Raw genomic sequence first — 18,344 nt, forward strand, 5'->3', positions numbered from 1 at the left:
GGCGATCCAAAGATCCAAAGATGTGCGGGTTAGGTTGATTGGCCAGGTTAAAAAAAAAAAAATTGCCCCTTAGAGTCCTGGGATGCGTAGGTTAGAGGGATTAGTGGGTAAAATATGTGGGGGTAGGGCCTGGGTGGGATTGTGGTTGGTGCAGACTCGATGGGCCGAATGGCCTCCTTCTGCACTGTAGGGTTTCTATGATTCTATGATCTTCTTTGCCAGTTTGGGATGATGTTCTTTGCCTGTTTCTTTCTTCTCAGCACATCATTCCTCAACCTGGAAACTAGCAAAGTCAACAGTGTTCTTTAATTGGTTACTTAGATCTCATGAAAACATCTGGGGGATGTTTGCTTTTGATTCTCTGCTCCCTGGTGGGCTAAACACAGGTTGGAGTCTGTCTGTTGCTTGTGAATCTGTCTTTGAGCTTATGGGAGGCTGTGTGTTTAGCGATCCTTACAATATGGTGGAATGCGATAGGTTTATTCCTATGATCCTCTGAATCATGATGCCAGTTTGGCTATTTGGATGGACTGAATGGAAGGAGTGGGCAAGAGCATCCAGGATACTCAGTATTCTGTTACAAAGCAGCATTTGGGAAGGTCTCGGGACGGATCCTGGCCTTAACGTGGAAATTATTTCTGGCTTCTCGTGCTGCTGAAGACTTCGAGCAGATCAGTTTATGAATCAGTGGTGATTCTCTCCTTCCCCCCAAGTCATGCACACGTCATAGCTGCATGCATTTCCCATAGTGACAACAGTGTACGTACTTATTTCTAGTGTGGACAGAATCGATTTGAGGTCTCCCAATCTGGGACCTAATCTCTTTCATTAATTCTAAAGTTAATATGTGACATCTTACTTTCTCTGTCCTATCTCTCTATTCCACTTTATATTTCCCTCTACATTACATCATCTCCTGAAAATTCTAATTGCATTCATCAATCATGTCTGTCTGCTCCCTGCTCCCTGCTCCCCCCGCCCAGTGTCAGGTCCGTGTATTTTACAATTTTGCCTCCCAGGGCCTGTTAATTTTAATGGCATTTATTCCCTGAACTCATCTGTTACACTCAGGTACAGCCATTTTTCTTTGCTTTCTTCTCCCTATTTGCCGATGAGCAGAGCAACATAAATCACAGCAGTCATGGGTTATAGGTCAAGAGTCTAACGTTATTTTGCACGCAGGCTACTTTGCACCATTGTGCTGAGATGGTCGCTTTCCAATCAAGTATTTGGCCAATAGATTTTTACAGCACTTGTAACGGGAAGGATAAACACTTATAGAATAATTGATGCAGTTTTTTGCTTTTGTGTGGACAAAAATTGTCACTGAAGTTGCTGGCAGCAACTTGCAATGTTAAATAAACCTTTTGTCAGGATTGCTTCACATATCATAGAAATCATAGAAACCCTACAGTACAGAAAGAGGCCATTTGGCCCATCGAGTCTGCACCGACCACAATCACACCCAGGCCCTACCCCCATATCCCTACATATTTTACCCACTAACCCCTCTAATCTATGCATCCCAGGACACTAAGGGACAATTTTATCATGGCCAATCAACCTAACCCGCACATCGTTGGACTGTGGGAGGAAACCGGAGCACCCGGAGGAAACTCACGCAGACACGAGGAGAATGTGCAAACTCCACACAGACAGTGACCCAAGCCGGGAATCGAACCCAGGTCCCTGGAGCTGTGAAGCAGCAGTGCTAACCACTGTGCTACCGTGCCGCCCATGTTTTGGAGCAGGACATACTTGGAAAAAGGTGAACCTTTTTAGCCTGCCTTTGTTGCTAAAGGATAATTCTGAAGTACTTGTTCATTACAGCCTGGTAGCAGAACAAACAGTGGGGAGATGCTTTAAGAAAGGATAACAACAGATAGGTGAAATCCAGTAAAGCTGTAGCGAGCAAGATTCTGGACTAGTTGTCAATATTCCAATTACATTCAAAGATATCAAGCAAGTGGAAGGCAGCAGGAAAATCAAATGGAAAAGGTGGCTGAAAGATATGACTGCTCTTGAGGATTTCTCCTTTGCAATATCCTTGTTACACGACATTGTACTGACTGCCTACTTGGCAATCAGTAATGTCCCTTCAAAACATCCTCCCTTACCATTGGTTTGTCTGAACTCCAACACACAAAACCACTTAGATTTAATGTGGGGCCTTACATGAGCAATAGGAGCAGGGGTAAACCATACAGCCCCTTGAGGCTGCTCATCGTTCAATGTGATCATGGCTGATCTTCTGCCTCAACTCCACTTTCCCGCCTGTTCTCCACATCCCTAGGTTCCCTAAGTCACCAAAAATCTTATCTTATTGTAGCCTTGAATATACTCAACAATGTTCAGAGCAAAGACGTTTCTCCCCATCTCCATCTTAAAGTTCTTTAATGTAGCAAAATGGCTCAAGGTACTGCGCGGGAGTGTATTTTGACAATTCTCACTGGGTCACATAAGGAGCTGTTAGGGCAGGTGACAAACCACTTAGTCATAGGTTTTAAGGAGTGTCGTCAAGGAAGGATGAGCGGTAGAGAAGCTGAGAGGTTCAGGGAGAAAATTATAGCTTTAGTTTGAGGTAGGTGTCAGAGTTGGTGCTGAGGAAATTGGGGATGTGCAAGGGACCAGAATTGGAGGAGCACAGAGATCTTGCAGGATTGCAGGGCTGCAGGAGTTTACAGAGATAGGGAGGTTGGGTGGGGAGGTGGAGTAGGAGTGTGAAACACCATGGAGAGATTGAATGCAAGGTTAAGAATATAAAGTTTGAGGTTTTGTTGGACCGAAACCCAATTTAAGTTAACAAACATGATGGTGATGCACTGTGCAACATGGCGTTGATGTGCAGTGTTACGGCTTGGTCTTTCCAAGTTCTCTCTTATTCTCCTATCCTTAGAATCCCTACAGTGCAGAAGGAAGCCATTCGGCCCATTGAGCCTGCACCGACCACAATCCCACCCCAGGCCCTTTCTTGTAACGCCATGTATTTACCCTGCTAGTCTCCCTGATACTAGGGGAAAATTTAACATGCCAAACCACCTAACCTGCACATCTTTGGAGTGTGGGAGGAAACCGGAACACCCAGAGGAAACCCACGCAGACCCGGAAAACTTGCAAACTCCACACAAACAGTCACCCAAGGCTGGAATTGAACCCGGGTCCCTGGCGCTATGAGGCAGCAGTGCTAACCACTCTGCCACCATGCTGCCCCTATCCTGAAGACACTGACTTCTTGATGGTGCATTATTTAATGTGAACCATGCACCCTTCTGACAACACAGCAGCATGATCTTTACTGTAAGTGATGCTTGATAAACTTTGCAATTGTGGGAGTATCTTACACAGCTTGCCATCCAGCATGCACACTTCTGGTAGGGATCATGCGACAGTCAGTAAGAACAACCTTAGCCAGCTTTTCCTTCCTGAACCCTGGGGCACTGGGACACACATGCCACTGCTAGCTGGGGTTAACTAAGTTCAGAGGCAACAAACTAAAGACTTTCTGTCATCGGAGAACTCCTTATTCATGTTTCAACGCCTTTCACTTCCCTGTACAACCTAAAGAATTTGAACCAAAATTTCAACACTACAATAGGACGTGCATAAAATTTTATGACGTTAGTAATTGATATAAATAGCAAAATGTTTTAGCACTAAATTCCCCGAGGGGCACTTCACCAAAGAGCATTTGAAATAAATCACGAGTGTTCTCCCATAATTTGTATAAAGGAAGACTTAACCATGAAAAGCAACTTTCTGCTTCCAACACACCATAAACAGTTACACAGATCATGTTCCTATCATTATAACACTAAATGGAAAGTTTACTTGCATGTATCATTCGATTGCTATTTGATTTCATAAAAGGAATGTTACTTGAGAAGTGCAACGTTTGTTTTGAGTTTCAAGAAACGTTCAAACAGAAATGTTGGGACTCCCTAAGAGAGAAAAGTCTAATCCGCAGTTAAATAAGCATTGACTGCAAAAAACACCAAAAAAAGGTCATTGTTTGAAATGTTTGAAGAAGTTTAACAATGTGAAAGGGAATTATTACAGCCAGCTTTAGTGCATATTCAGTGCTATTGAAGTAATTTGCAAAACATCCCCTATCTATTGCCTGCTTTTGGAAAGCTCAGCATAATTGATAATAGCAGAGCCGTGGCTTCAATTTGCAAACTCTTGCCTGAGTCGGAAGGTTATGGCTTCAAGTCCCATTTCAGTGACCTGAGCATACAAATCTGGGCTGATATTTGAGTGCTGCCCTGAGGGAATGTTGCACCGTCAGAGGTGCCACCTTTCAGATGAGAAATTAAACTGAGGCCTCATTAGAACTCTCAGGCAGATGTAACAGATCTCATGGAATTATTTTGAAGAGCAGGGAAATTATGATTGATGTCTTGGCCAATATTTATCCCTCCATCAACATCACATTGCTATTAGTGGGAGCTTGCTGTGCACAAATTGGCTGCCCTGTTTCCTGCACTACAACAGCAATCACGCTGTCAAAGTATTTAATTGGGTGCAAAGCTCTTTTCTGATGTCCTGAGAGTAAGAAAGTCGTCATATAAATTTGAATTTTCATTTTGGTGAACATGTGGTGTTGGAATGTGGCCATTATCCCATCTGATAAGTCTATTCTGCAACTATTTGGCTGCTTATAAAATAATTTCTCTACACAAGCACAGTTAATTTTGAAGTCTGGGAATATGGACCTCCTTCCGCCAGCTGCAACACTTTTTTTCTGGCGTGCATTAAGTTGGACGTATTGTAAAGTTGCAGGACGTTGAGCAGCTAAGTACCAAAAACATTGCTGAGGCTAGTGTCAAAGTAACACCCATGGCTTTCTTGGTATGTGTACAGTAGCCACTGTGAAAATGTGACCCAGGTTTCATCTTATTTACTCTGGGTCAGAAATATCGATTACTATCTGAGAAGTTGGTGTATCCTCTTGAGAAATGCTTGTGCATTTAAATCTTTTTTGAGAATGGCAGAAGATGTTGGAACTTTAATGAACGTGTGTTATCAGGTATTAGAACATGGGTTTGTATTGTTAGGTTCCTGGACCAGAATCCCAAATTACATTAGGAAGCTAGACTAGATCCCAGCTATTTTTTTTATTTTGTGAGGATAGGATGCTTCACTCTAGGAGTAATTCTGCCGACAAATTTGGGGATGTTTTTATAGTAAAGCAAACATTATTTAATAACATGGTTTAATAACAAAATTAAGTAGCCTAACTATTAACAGTTGAATGATAGTTTAAAAAATGAAAGGAAACAACTTTAATTTCTGTGTTTCAGTTCCAAACAAGCAACATTTGCGTACAAAGTTAAAATTCCACTTTAAATACAGTTAGCAACTACAAACATACTTGCTATAAAATGTTTTGAAGCCGTCAGAGAGAGAGAGATTTTGAGTTCGAGCAGCTTGCAGCCCTCTGTCTTTAAATAAACCCCAGCCAGAACCTAAAACTGTTTTTCTCTGCTACATACCTAGCTCCTCCCATTAACCACATTATCATACAACTCTGTCAATCAGCCTAATCAAAAACTCCAGGGGAAATCTTTATGAACAAAAATCTATTAGCATTCTCCTACGTAAATACTCCATGGCCAAAATGAGTAATTATCCTGCTCTCCCAGCATTTGAGCTGCATTCCCACCTGACATCCCCTTAAACATAAAACAATATCAAGAACAACTACTATCAGCATAGTATCAGACTGCTCCTATTCTCCATGGTGCTAGTATGAGAGGCAGGGAATAAAGATGGCAGGAATGGAAACAAAATTAGGAATAAAAAAAGACAGGTGTTTACAAAGCATCATCCATGACCCAAGGCTATCCCAAGGTACCTTATAGCCTATGAAACACTTTTGTAGTTACTGTTATAATGTAAGAAATTTAGCAGCCAATTTGCACACAGCAATCTTCTACACACAGCAATGATTTGGTGTTGACTGAGGGATAAATATTAGCCCAGGACACAGGGAGTAACTCCCCATTTCTCCAAATGTTGCTTTGTGTTATTTTACCTTAGAGACAGATGGGGCTTCAGTTTAATACCCCTTAGTCTGGATTTTGTGCACAAGTCTCTGGACCCACAACTATCTGTGTGAGTGCTACCTTCGAGCCAGAGCTGAAACCTGGAGGATTCCGTATCCCCAACTTTGCGTACCTAAGTTTAAATGACCAAAAATAGAAAATGGTGGAAGAATTCAGCAGGTCTGGCAGCATCTGTGGAGGGAGGAATTAAAGTCAATGTCAGAGCTAAAGAGAGGAAGGAACATAATGGATTATATACTGTAGAAGAGGGGGGCAGAATAGCTGGAGCAGAGTAGAAGGTCAGTGATTGGTAGGAGCTAGGAGAGATTGCAAAATAAGATGTGTAGGTCATGAAACAGAGAAAGTGGGAATGGCATGAAAGGCTGCCAATAGTTACATAATGGTAAAATATCAGAATGTATTATTGGGAAAATAAAGGTCAGTGAGAGCAGAACCAGGTCTGTTACTGTCAGTTTGCCACTCTAAGTGAACTTACCTGTGCTAAATTGTACAGACCCTGTCTCGCTCAACCTTGCTCACTCAGGCTGGGTGAGGCAAGAGCAGCATAGCATGCCCCCGGCAGCATTCACATTGTGTAACTGGGGCACAGAGAGGTAAGTCACACTCCCCCTTTTTACAGCAATGGCTATGGGAGAATTTAAAGGGAACAGGTAAGTTGCAAAGATATGTGGTTTACTGGGAGGCGAGGGGATGGGGGACCTTGGAAGAGGGGACAGGGTATTTTGGAGTGGGGATGGGGAGCTGTGTTGGGGGGTGGGGTCATGTGTGTGTGTGCATGTTCTGTGCGAGGCTGGGTCTCTGGGTGTTTTTAATCAATGACTCAACTTAGATGTGATTATTTCCCTTTAACTCTTTCAGCCTAACGATCACAGTAAAACATCCAAAGTTAGAGATTTAAATTTCTTCTGTCGGATGGTTACTAGCCCAGCGCAATTGTCCAGGGGAAGTTAGTGCTTCTGGGTAATTGCTGGTTAAATCCATATGTAGGTGGTTTCTGGGGATTCAGCAGCGCATCGCTGGGGAACCCCCCCAAATGCGACGCTGGGGAACCAGGGCGTTATGGGCCCAAGCGACAGATGGTCCAGTGGGGGTTTGCATTGGGACTAAAAATGTTTTGAATATATAAACAAAAAGGCTAAAGATGGAGAATGGTCACAGTCTAAAAGATGTTGAACTCGGCATTGAGTTCTGAGGGTTGTAACTTGCTCCTAATCGGAAGATGAGATGCTGTTCCTCCAGTTTGCGTTGGGCTTCACTGGTGCATTGCAGCAGACCAAGGACGGACATGTGGGCATGAGAGCAAGAGGCCGAATGCAAATGGCAAGCAACAGGCATGTTAAGATTAAGCTTGCAGACTGGGTGAAGGTGTTCACAAAGTACATCTCCCCAGTGCACAGCAGGTTGCATTGGGAGCAGGGAATACAATAAACCAAATTGAAGGAGATGCAAGTGAAATTGAGTTTCACCTGAAAGAAATGTTTGGAGCTTTGAACAGTGAGGAGCGAGGGTGTGAAGGGGCACATGTTACACCTTCTGCAATTGCAAAGGAAGGTGCTGTAGGAAGGGGATAGGGAGTTGGGGATGATGGAGGAGTGGACCAGGATATCACAGGGAACAGTCTCTGTGGAATGTTGACAGGGGTACGGTAGGGAAGTTATATTTAGTGATGGCATCATGTTGGAATGAGCAGAAATGATAATCCTTTGAATGTGGAAGCTGGTGGAGTGGAAAGTGAGGACAAGGGTGACCGTATCATGGTTCTGGGAGGAAGGGAAAGTGTTTCAGCAGAGGTGTGGGAGGTGGGTCGGACACTGTTGAGCGTTGGAGGGTTAGGAGTGATCTTATAGAGATCTATAAAATAATGAGGGGCATAGATAGATAGTCAACATCTTTTCCCAAAACTAGGGGAGTCAAAAACTAGAGGCCATAGGTTTAAGGTGAGAGGGGAGAGATACAAAAGGGTCCAGAGGGACAATTTTTTCACTGAGGATGGTGAATATCTGGAATGAGCTGCCAGAGGCAGTAGTAGAGGCGGGTACAATTTTGTTTTTTAAAAAGCATTTAGACAGTTACATGGGTAAGATGGGTATATAGGGATATGGGCCAAATGTGGGCAATTGGGATTAGCTTACAGAAGTTTAAGGTCACGTACCAACTGACTTGAGAACAGCTTCTTCCCTGCTGCCATCAGACTTTTGAATGGATCGACCTTGCATTAACTTGATCTTTCTCGACACCTGAGCTATGACTGTAATACTACATTCTGCACTCTCTCATTTCCTTCTCTGTGAACGGTATGCTTTGTCTGTATAGCGTGCAAGAGGCAATACTTTTCACTGTATACTAATACATGTGACAATAGTAAATCAAATCAAAATCAAAAAAGCTTAGTGGTAAAAACATGGCGGCATGGACAGTTGGGCCGAAGGGCTTGTTTGCATGCTGTAAATCTCTGACTCTGAGTGTTCTGTCAACCACAGTGGGAGGGATGACCTTGGTTAAGGAAAAAGGCAGACATGTCAGAAGCGCCATTTTTGAAGCTGGTATCATCAGAACCAATGCAATGGAGACGGAGAAACTGGGAGAATAGGAATTCTTGCAGGGAGCGGGATGTGAAGAACTGTAGTAGAGGCAGCTTTGGGAATCAGTGCGTTTGCTACAAATATTGGTGGTCAGTCAATCACCTGAAATAGACAGGCAAGGAGGGGAAGAATCAGAGATGGACCCTGTGAAGTTGAGAGAAGGGTGGAAATTGGAAGTGAAATGGATACATTTTTCCAGTTTCCCCACCCCCTCTTCTACAGTATATAATCAATCCATCACATTTCTCCCTCTGTTTAGAATCATAGAATTCCTAAAGTGCAGAAGGAGCCATTTGGCACATTGAGCCTGCACTGACCCTCCAACAGAGCATCTTTACCTAGGCCCACTTCATCACTATAACCCCACGCATTTGCCCTGCTAAGTTACCCCAAACCTAGGTATTTTAGGACACTAAGAGGCAATGTAGCATGGCCAATCAATCTAGCCTGCACATCTTTGGACTGTGGGAGGAAGCCGGAGCACCAGGAGGAAACCCATGTAGACACGGGGAGAAAGTGCAAAGTCTACACAGACAGTGACGCAAGATGAGAATTGAACCCGGGTCCCTGGCGCTATGAGGCAGCAGTGCTAGCCACCAATGCCTCCCTGTTCTGAAGAAGAGTCATATGGAAACATTAATTCTATTTTCTCTCTCCAAAGATGCTGCCAGACCCGCTGAGTTTTTCGAGCATTTTCTGTTTTTGTTTTAGATTCCAGGATCCATTTTTGTTTTAGAATCTAAGCTTAAAAGACCTGTTTAAAGATTTACAGGGGAGAAGCATCATGCACACCAGAATCGGGCACAAAGATTGATCCGAGGGAAGAAGGAAAGTGGTGTTTTTATGAATGGATGGGATGGCTTCAACTTGCAGAAATGCGCTGCTGGACCTGCTGAATTTGGAAAGTGGAAGGAAAATTTCATTTACCTTGGTTACAGAGGCTCCTCATAGTAACTGATGCTACAGACCCAATATTTGGCTTATGTATGGATGCTCACAGAAATTGAACATCTGCTGGCAGTATAAATAATCTGCTTTTCAACCTAAATTACCATAATGCATTTTAAGTGGAATCGCCTGCTCACACCGCCACCTACAGGTACTGATGGCACAGGCTCGCATTGTAAAATGGGTTTTCCCACTGACAGAGCCTGACACTGTTTTCAATGGTATGAATGAACCACAGCTTTCTAATATATCTCTGCCATACCTCCATCCTCCACAACGAGATTCCCCTCATATCCCAGAGCACTCTCCTACCCTCTCTTCAACCAGCTGTTTACTTTAAATGTGCTTACATAATCTTTACTGTCTCCTTAAAATTAGAACTGGGTTAATCAGAGATGATGTCAAGAACCGTTGATTCGCAAAATGTGTAGTGGAAATCTGGAACCCTCACGCACAATGAGCTGCTGAGGTCGAGGGACAATTAAATATTCCAAAACTGAGGGCGAGAGATGTTTGTCAGGCAAGGGGGATATAAATGAAGGTGGGTAAATGGAATTGAGGTACAGATTTGCATGACCTGGTGAATGGTAGGACAGACTTATGGGGCTTACTGTCCTACAGCTGATTCTGATGCCACCACTATTGTAAGCAGTTGAATCCTTCTTGTGCCATGTTCTATACAAAGAACAAAGAAAATTACAGCACAGGAACAGGCCCTTTGGCCCTCCAAGCCTGCACCGACCATGCTGCCCGACTTAACTAAAACCCCCTACCCTTCCGGGGACCATATCTGTCCACTCCCATCCTATTCATGTATTTGTCAAGACGCCCCTTAAAAGTCACTACCGTATCTGCTTCCATTACCTCCCCCAGCAACGAGTTCCAGGCACCCACCACCCTCTGTGTAAACAATCTGCCTCGTACATCTTTTTTAAACCTTGCCCCTCGCACCTTAAACCTGTTCCCCCTAGTAATTGACTCTTCCACCCTGGGAAAAAGCTTTTGACTATCCGCTGTGTCCATTCCTTTCATAACCTTGTAGACTTCTATCAGGTCACTCCTCAACCTCCGTCGTTCCAGTGAGAACCTCCAGAGATGAGAGCAAGTGGCAGCCAACAGCCACACTTGCACGAGGATCTGCCCTTTTTGGATGTCAGCATGTGCAAAACAGCAAAAATGATATTGCTGGCCTGGGAAGAGGTTGTCCTGAGACCAAGGGAGGTCCACATCCAGAACTAGAAAAATTCTGGATGTGATGTTTTATGAGAGCAATAATGCATGCCTAAATCTTGTCTGTGTGTTCCATTGTTGCAGAATTTGATACTGGTGTCAGCTGTGCCTCATTGGGTAGTATTGAGGTTGTGGGTTCAAGTCTCACTCCAGAGATGTGAGTCCAGTCCAGTGCAGACAGGGTGCTGTAGGGATGAGATGTTAAACAGAGATCCTGTCTGCCCCCCTACCCCCTCAGATGGATGTAAAAAAAAGAGCAGGGGAGTTCTCCCTGGTCTCTTGACCAGTATTTATTTCTCAACCAACATCACAAAAACATGGGCATGGGCATCTGATTCAACTTAATTCAAGATAGCGCCAGAGTGTGGCGACTTTTTGCAAGCTGTGCCCAGCATACCCTCTAATTCAATCTTTTACTCTTGTTCTATGCTTACACTCTGCACCCTCTCCATTCCTTCTCGATGAACGTATGCTTTGTCTGTACAGCGCGCAAGAAACAATACTTTTCAATGTATACTAATACGTGACAATAATAAATCAAATTAAATTTTATGTTACCCGCTGGTCTTGCTTCATATCGCTTTTGTTACCCTTCAAATCATTGTCTCGTAATGCTCATGATTTTCTTGAGTATTGTTGTTCCTAGTTTTATAGAGGGCGGCACGGTAGCACAGTGGTTAGCACTGCTGCTTCACAGCTCCAGGGACCTGGGTTCGATTCCCGGCTTGAGTCACTGTCTGTGTGGAGTTTGCACATTCTCCTCGTGTCTGTGTGGGTTTCCTCGGGTGCTCCGATTTCCTCCCACAGTCCAAAGATGTGCGGGTTAGGTTGATTGCCCATGCTAAAATTGCCCCTTAGTGTCCTGGGATGCGTAGATTAGAGGGATTAGTGGGTAAAATGTGTAGGGATATGGGGGTAGGGCCTGGGTGGGATTGTGGTCGGTGCAGACTCGATGGGCCGAATGGCCTCTTTCTGTACTATAGGGTTTCTATGATATTCAGCCTACTGTTAAATTTGTGTAGCTTTAATCGCAATCTGAGATGTCTCATTGTCTCATAAGAATGTTTATTTAATACTCTAAGAAGCTCACCTATTTTCCCCAGTGCCCATGTGAGCTACTGTTGGAAATGGTTTCTTATTCTCTTCTTTCCAACACTGTCCACCACAACAAATCCACCATATGTCATTGCAAACTGCTGCGCGTCACCGACCTCCTTTTCTTCTCAAGTCTCAGATTGACTCCTGCAATTCGCTGTTTGAGTCACTCCCAATTAATTAATTTTGGCCATGCGCTGTTCTTATTTCACAGAATTTGGCCTTTTTCCAGCCCAGTACCATTATCTTTTCGCATCTACCGACGTTGTGATCACTGTTTCGCACAGGCTGCGTCTATTTAAAGAAGTGAATTGCTGAACGTGCTGTGGCTCATTCTTGTCTGCACCATATTGTAACGAGAGGTTCTCCTCCGACATTGCCAATTCTAAAATCTCACTCCTTTCAAATTCAGCATTTGAGCTTGCCGCATTATTGACTGGACACATTTCAGCCCCTTGTGTCACACCTACCTCAATTTAACCAGAGGCTAACTCAATAGGTGAGCCCAAAATGCTGATGCACTTGATTTAGTAATCTTTAACACTTCATACAGCTGGCATCTAATGCACATTCTTTTTATTTAATCCAGACTCCCGTAGGGCTAAAATGATCAAAGGGATGGTTGTTTCTTTTAAAATGCTGTACATAATAAATCTGGCATTGACCATGCAAGTGATGCTGAGACTGTGGAGTGTTTACCAAGTTTTGGAACAGTTATCGACTGATTTAGTGATTCATTATGGGGTTGTAATTGACTCTATTCATAGTGTTGGCCGTAACACTCTTGCCTCTGAGACACACAGTTCCAGGTTTAAGTCCCAGATTTGAGCACAAAAGGCATTGAGGGAGTGTAGCACTGTCAGATATCATCTTTCAGATGAGAAATTGAACTGAGGTCTCGGGTGGAGGTAAGTGGTCCCATGGCACTATCTTGAAGACAAACAGGGAAGCTATCCCAACGTCTTGGCCAATATCTATCTCTCAATCAACAGAATCGAAAAAGATAAGTTATCTGGTCATTATCACGTTGTGGGAGCTTGCTGTGCAAATTGGCTGCTCCATTTCCTATATTGCAACAGGGACCACACTTCAAAAAGAATTAAATGGCAGTAAAGCACTTTGAAGCATCTAGTGGTTGTAAAAAAACACCCTAAATGCAAGTCTTTTACTCCTTCTCATGAAATATATCCTCAGGAAAGCAGACAATTGGTCTGACCAATTTATTGATGACTGTAATGGGTACTTTACAGCCTTGATAAGCTACATGAAAGTACTAATGTCTAAAATTACAGTGTTCATTTTAAAAAGAGCACTTTCTGACTTGGTGTGCTTTTTTAAAATAAAGACATTTAACAATGCAGCTCAAATGTATAACTAGCAGTTAAAATTAAGGGAGAGCAAAGAGGTTATGCTGAATTGGCACAAGACACTAGTTAGACTTCAGCTGGAATATTATGTACAGTTCTGGGCACAACATTTTTGGAAGGATGTGAATGCATTGGAGAGAGTGCAGAAGAGGTTTACAAGAATGGTTCCAGGGATGCAAAACCTCAGTTATGAGGATAGATTGGAGAGATTGGGACTGTTCTCCTTGGAGAGAAGATAAAGGTTTGATAGAGATGTTCAAACTCATGAGGGGGCTGGACAGAGTAGACAGGGAGAAACTGTTGCTGCTCATAAAATGATCAAGAACAAGAGGGCATAGATTTAAAGTGATTTGCAGAAAAAGCAAATGTGACATGAGGAAAAAGTCTTAAATTCTTCTCGGGTACCTACAAGAGCTCTGAAATCCACATGTTTTTGTTAAAATTGTTGGATAAAAGAAATTGCATCAAAAATGTCAGCTGAAAGCTGCATAAATGGCTGATGTTTAGTACCTAGTCTGCTGTTCTGTGTGTGCTTTGCTTATAAAAGATCGATTCCTGTTGGTCATTCCTTTAGGTTTACAGTATATTTCTGAATAACATGGTGGGCAAGTGACAGGTAGGCAGAGGGGTAAGGTTATCTGTACCCATTCACATCGCTAGGTTTCTTGAATGAAGCTCGCAGTAGCCAGTTACATAGCAGGGTGGAGATGGTCAGCGTGACTCCTTGCCCCCTTTGGTAATAGAACGGAGTATAGCCCCAAGGCATCTAAAGAGTAAGAGAGAAAATACTTAAGCAGCATTATGAGATAGTAAATCTCTTGAAGCTGCATGGCAGTCATTCTGTTAGAATTCAGTAGAATTAAATTAAAGGCACTTTTATATTCTTATAAGGGTGCCAGGAGGACAGTGTTCAAAGGGCCACCTACTGTGCTATTTAATTTGTTGCTCTCTGCTGATTGTTGGCCTCTTTGTTTTTACTCTCCCATTTTCCTCACCTTCGACAGCCACTTTTTGGGACCCGAGTCCTCAATAGCTCTGGAGTTACATGATTTTGTACATCTTTTACACCTTCAGCTGCCTTTGGCAGTGTTAGAGTAGCGTACCTCAGTGTGCTGAGGTATGGTAAATCTTAAACAATACTTTAAGACAATAACTTACATTTACAGTGCACTTTTCACAGCCTCAGTAAGTCCCAAAATGATTTACAGTCAACATAGAGCATTTGGAGTGTTGACTGTTGCCATGGAAGAGGTCGAACGCTTCAAGTTTCTAAAGTGTTCAGATCACCAACAACCTGTCCTAGTCCCTCCACGCTGACACTATAGGTCAGAAAGCCCACCAACACCTCTACTTTCTCAGGAGGCTAAGGAAAAACGGTATGTCCACTACTACTTTCACCAATTTTTACAGATGCACCAGAGACAGCATCCTTTCCGCATGTATCACAGCTTGATATGGCTCCTGTTCTGACCAAGACCGCAAGAAACTACAAAGGGTTGTCCATCACACAAATCAACCTCCCATCCATTGACTCCGTCTACACTCCCCGCTGTCTCAGAAAAGCAGCCAGCATAATGAAGGACCCCACGCATCCCGGACACTCTCTCTTCCACCTTCTTCCGTTGGGAAAAAGATACAAAAGTCTGAGGTCACGTACCAACTGACTCAAGAACAGCTTCTTCCCTGCTGTCATCAGACTTTTGAATGAACCTACCATATATTAAGCTGATCTTTCTCTACATCATAGCTATGACTGTAACACTATATTCTGCACCCTCTCTTTTCCTTCTCCCCATGTACTCTATGAACGGTATGTTTTGTCTGTATTGTGTGCAAGAATACTTTTCACTGTATCCCAATACATGTAACAATAATAAATCAAATCAAATGGGCCCTACATATAGAAAGGGCCCACATTTATATAAACGATCTGGAAGAAGGTGTAACTGGGGTGATCAGTAAGTTTGCGGACGACACAAAATTGGCAGGACTTGCAGATAGTGAGGAGCATTGTCAGAGGCTACAGAAGGATATAGATAGGCTGGAAATTTGGGCAAAGAAATGGCAGATGGAGTTCAATCCTGATAAATGCGAAGTGATGCATTTTGGTAGAAATAATGTAGGGAGGAGCTATACGATAAATGGCAGAACCATAAAGGGTGTGTAGATACGCAGAGGGACCTGGGTGTGCAAGTCCACAGATCCTTGAAGGTGACGTCACAGGTGGAGAAGGTGGTGAAGAAGGCATATGGCATGCTTGCCTTTATAGCACGGGGCATAGAGTATAAAAGTTGGGGTCTGATGTTGCAGATGTATAGAACGTTGGTTCGGCCGCATTTGGAATACTGCGTCCAGTTCTGTTCGCCACACTACCAGAAGGACGTGGAGGCTTTGGAGAGAGTACGGAGGAGGTTTACCAGGATGTTGCCTGGTATGGAGGGAGGGGCTTAGTTATGAGGAGAGATTGGGTAAACTGGGGTTGTTCTCCCTGGAAAGACGGAGGATGAGGGGAGACTTAATAGAGGTGTATAAAATTATGAAAGGCATAGATAGGGTGAACGGTGGGAAGCTTTTCCCCCGGTCGGTGGTGACGTTCACGAGGGGTCATAGGTTCAAGGTGAAGGGGGGGAGGTTTAACACAGATATCAGAAGGACGTATTTTACACAGAGGGTGGTGGGGGCCTGGAATGCGCTGCCAGGCAAGGTGGTGGAGGCGGACACACTGGGGATGTTTAAGACTTATCTAGATAGCCACATGAACGGAGTGGGAATGGAGGGATACAAAAGAATGGTCTAGTTTGGACCAGGGAGCGGCACGGGCTTGGAGGGCCGAAGGGCCTGTTCCTGTGCTGTATTGTTCTTTGTTCTTTATAACAAGGAGACAATGTCCAGATAACTTGTTTTGTAATGTTGGTTGAGGGTTAACTATTGGCTAGGATGCTGGGGGGAATTCCTGGCACATCTTCGAAATAGTGCCATGGGAGCTTTAATGTTGACTTGGGGACCTTGGTTTAATATCTCATCTGAAAGAATCATACCTCTGACAGTGCAGCACTCATGATGTGGAGATGCCGGCGTTGGACTGGGGTAAACACAGTAAGAAGTTTAACAACACCAGGTTAAAGTCCAACAGGTTTATTTGGTAGCAAAAGCCACACAAGCTTTCGAAGCTCTAAGCCCCTTCTTCAGGTGAGTGGGAATTCTGTTCACAAACAGAGCTTATAAAGACACAGACTCAATTTACATGAATAATGGTTGGAATGCGAATACTTACAACTAATCAAGTCTTTAAGAAACAAAACAATGGGAGTGGAGAGAGCATCAAGACAGGCTAAAAAGATGTGTATTGTCTCCAGACAAGACAGCCAGTGAAACTCTGCAGGTCCACGCAACTGTGGGAGTTACTAATAGTGTGACATGAACCCAATATCCCGGTTGAGGCCGTCCTTGTGTGTGCGGAACTTGGCTATCAGTTTCTGCTCAGCGACTCTGCGCTGTCGTGTGTCGCGAAGGCCGCCTTGGAGAACGCTTACCCGAATATCAGAGGCCGAATGCCCGTGACCGCTGAAGTGCTCCCCAACAGGAAGAGAACAGTCTTGCCTCTTGTAGCACTCCCTCAGTGCTACACGGAAGAGTCAACCTGAATTATGTTAACCCTTCATTGGAGCGGGAGTAGTACATTGCGTTCAGCCTCCATGCTCAATGCACTTTGCCTCGGCTAGTTAGTGGACTGTACAGCTTAGTCTTGAAACTGGAAAATCTAGAGATCTTTGCTTCTGTTGGTCTTTATGATCAAGTGAGGGTTTGACTGAGTCTGGCTGCAGTTTATTTTAAAGTAGGGTGCTTAAGCAGGAAGCAATGAGAACACTCTGAAATAACCGCTAAACCCTTGGCAGTCTCACTGCATACTGACCTCTGTATAAGGCTTTGTGGCAACTGCCATATTATTTGAAATACTCTCAGCTCGATCGGTTAGATATGGGATTGTATGTAGAATTACACTGAGACATTCAACTGTTGTTTCACTGGAAGCCCAGAAAATCATTTTTAAACAGGTTGCTGAATTTTCCCGTACTAGAGGTATATTGTTTAGTGATTGCTCGAGGTTACCGCCTGTGCCCTTGTAAGTGAGATCATTTACCAGAGTACTGACGTGTATGTTCTCTGAATGAAAATGACTATATCTAGTGTTGTGCATGATGTTCAGAATGGTATGATGCATCTTGAACCTAATGTTTCCCAAGCTGTTCCCGTGCCTCAAAGGCATCTCGTTGACACTATGTCTTTGTGTTTCAGGGAATTGTCGGTAACTTAGCCAGTGGCAAGTCAGCCTTGGTCCATCGGTATCTGACAGGAACCTATGTCCAGGAGGAGTCGCCTGAAGGTAAGCAAGGAGCAGTAACACTTCATTTATCTGTTTCTTTTACAGTAGAGAGATGGAGAGGAGCTTACACTGTCACCAAGCACTATAGTAGGCAAGCCAAAACTAAAACAAACTTTTGAGTTCAATTGAGGATACGTTTTGGACATTTCGACTCTTCAGTCTAGATGCTGACAGTGTATTACATAACTATACAGATAAAGCATCAATAGCCTAATGTATAGATGCAGTGTTAAATAGGGTCCACTCCTTTTAGTGACCAGGTATTCCCCTAATGAGCAAAGGCAGCACCTATTGTGGAGCTAGCCATTCGAGCCCCAGATGTGCAGGTCAGTTTTGCCTGGCTGAAATCTCTTGAGTTAGGGATCTGAAAATCAGACAAGGATTTCACTTCTCTGTCCCTGTTAGAAAGTGAGTGAAAGTCAAGAAGAGGCATCATGTGATGCCCTTCGAGGTCCAGCAGTTTGTAGGATGTCACCAGCTAATCTTATCCATGAAGAGTAGCCATTTAAACCTGGTACCAGAAGGCGTTTAGCAAGCTTCAAACTGTGCCCAATCTAAGAATTAACACCTATCTCCACCAGTGGCTGGCTGCCATCTTAAGCAACTTCCTGAGCTGGAGTTGGAAGTATTAAATTCACAGGCTGCTTTGTGCTTAAGTCATGGAGCTAGTGTG

At 43.7% G+C, this 18,344-nt stretch overlaps 1 protein-coding gene across 6 annotated transcripts in view; it reads left to right on the forward strand.

The window, feature by feature from the left end:
- The window catches only part of agap1 (ArfGAP with GTPase domain, ankyrin repeat and PH domain 1), a 698,786-nt gene that overhangs the window by 331,300 nt on the left and 349,142 nt on the right, over window positions 1–18,344 (forward strand). For 5 of the 6 annotated variants that reach the window (XM_078228959.1, XM_078228960.1, XM_078228963.1 and 2 more), the window contains exon 3: window positions 17,584–17,671. In XM_078228959.1, coding sequence (XP_078085085.1) covers window positions 17,584–17,671 — 88 coding nt within the window. Of the gene's footprint in view, window positions 1–10,041; window positions 10,137–17,583; window positions 17,672–18,344 lie in introns of those variants that run through there. The other variant, XM_078228961.1, reaches the window with a different exon arrangement.

Source organism: Mustelus asterias, chromosome 14, assembly GCF_964213995.1.
Source record: "Mustelus asterias chromosome 14, sMusAst1.hap1.1, whole genome shotgun sequence".
NCBI classification, from domain to species: domain Eukaryota; kingdom Metazoa; phylum Chordata; class Chondrichthyes; order Carcharhiniformes; family Triakidae; genus Mustelus; species Mustelus asterias.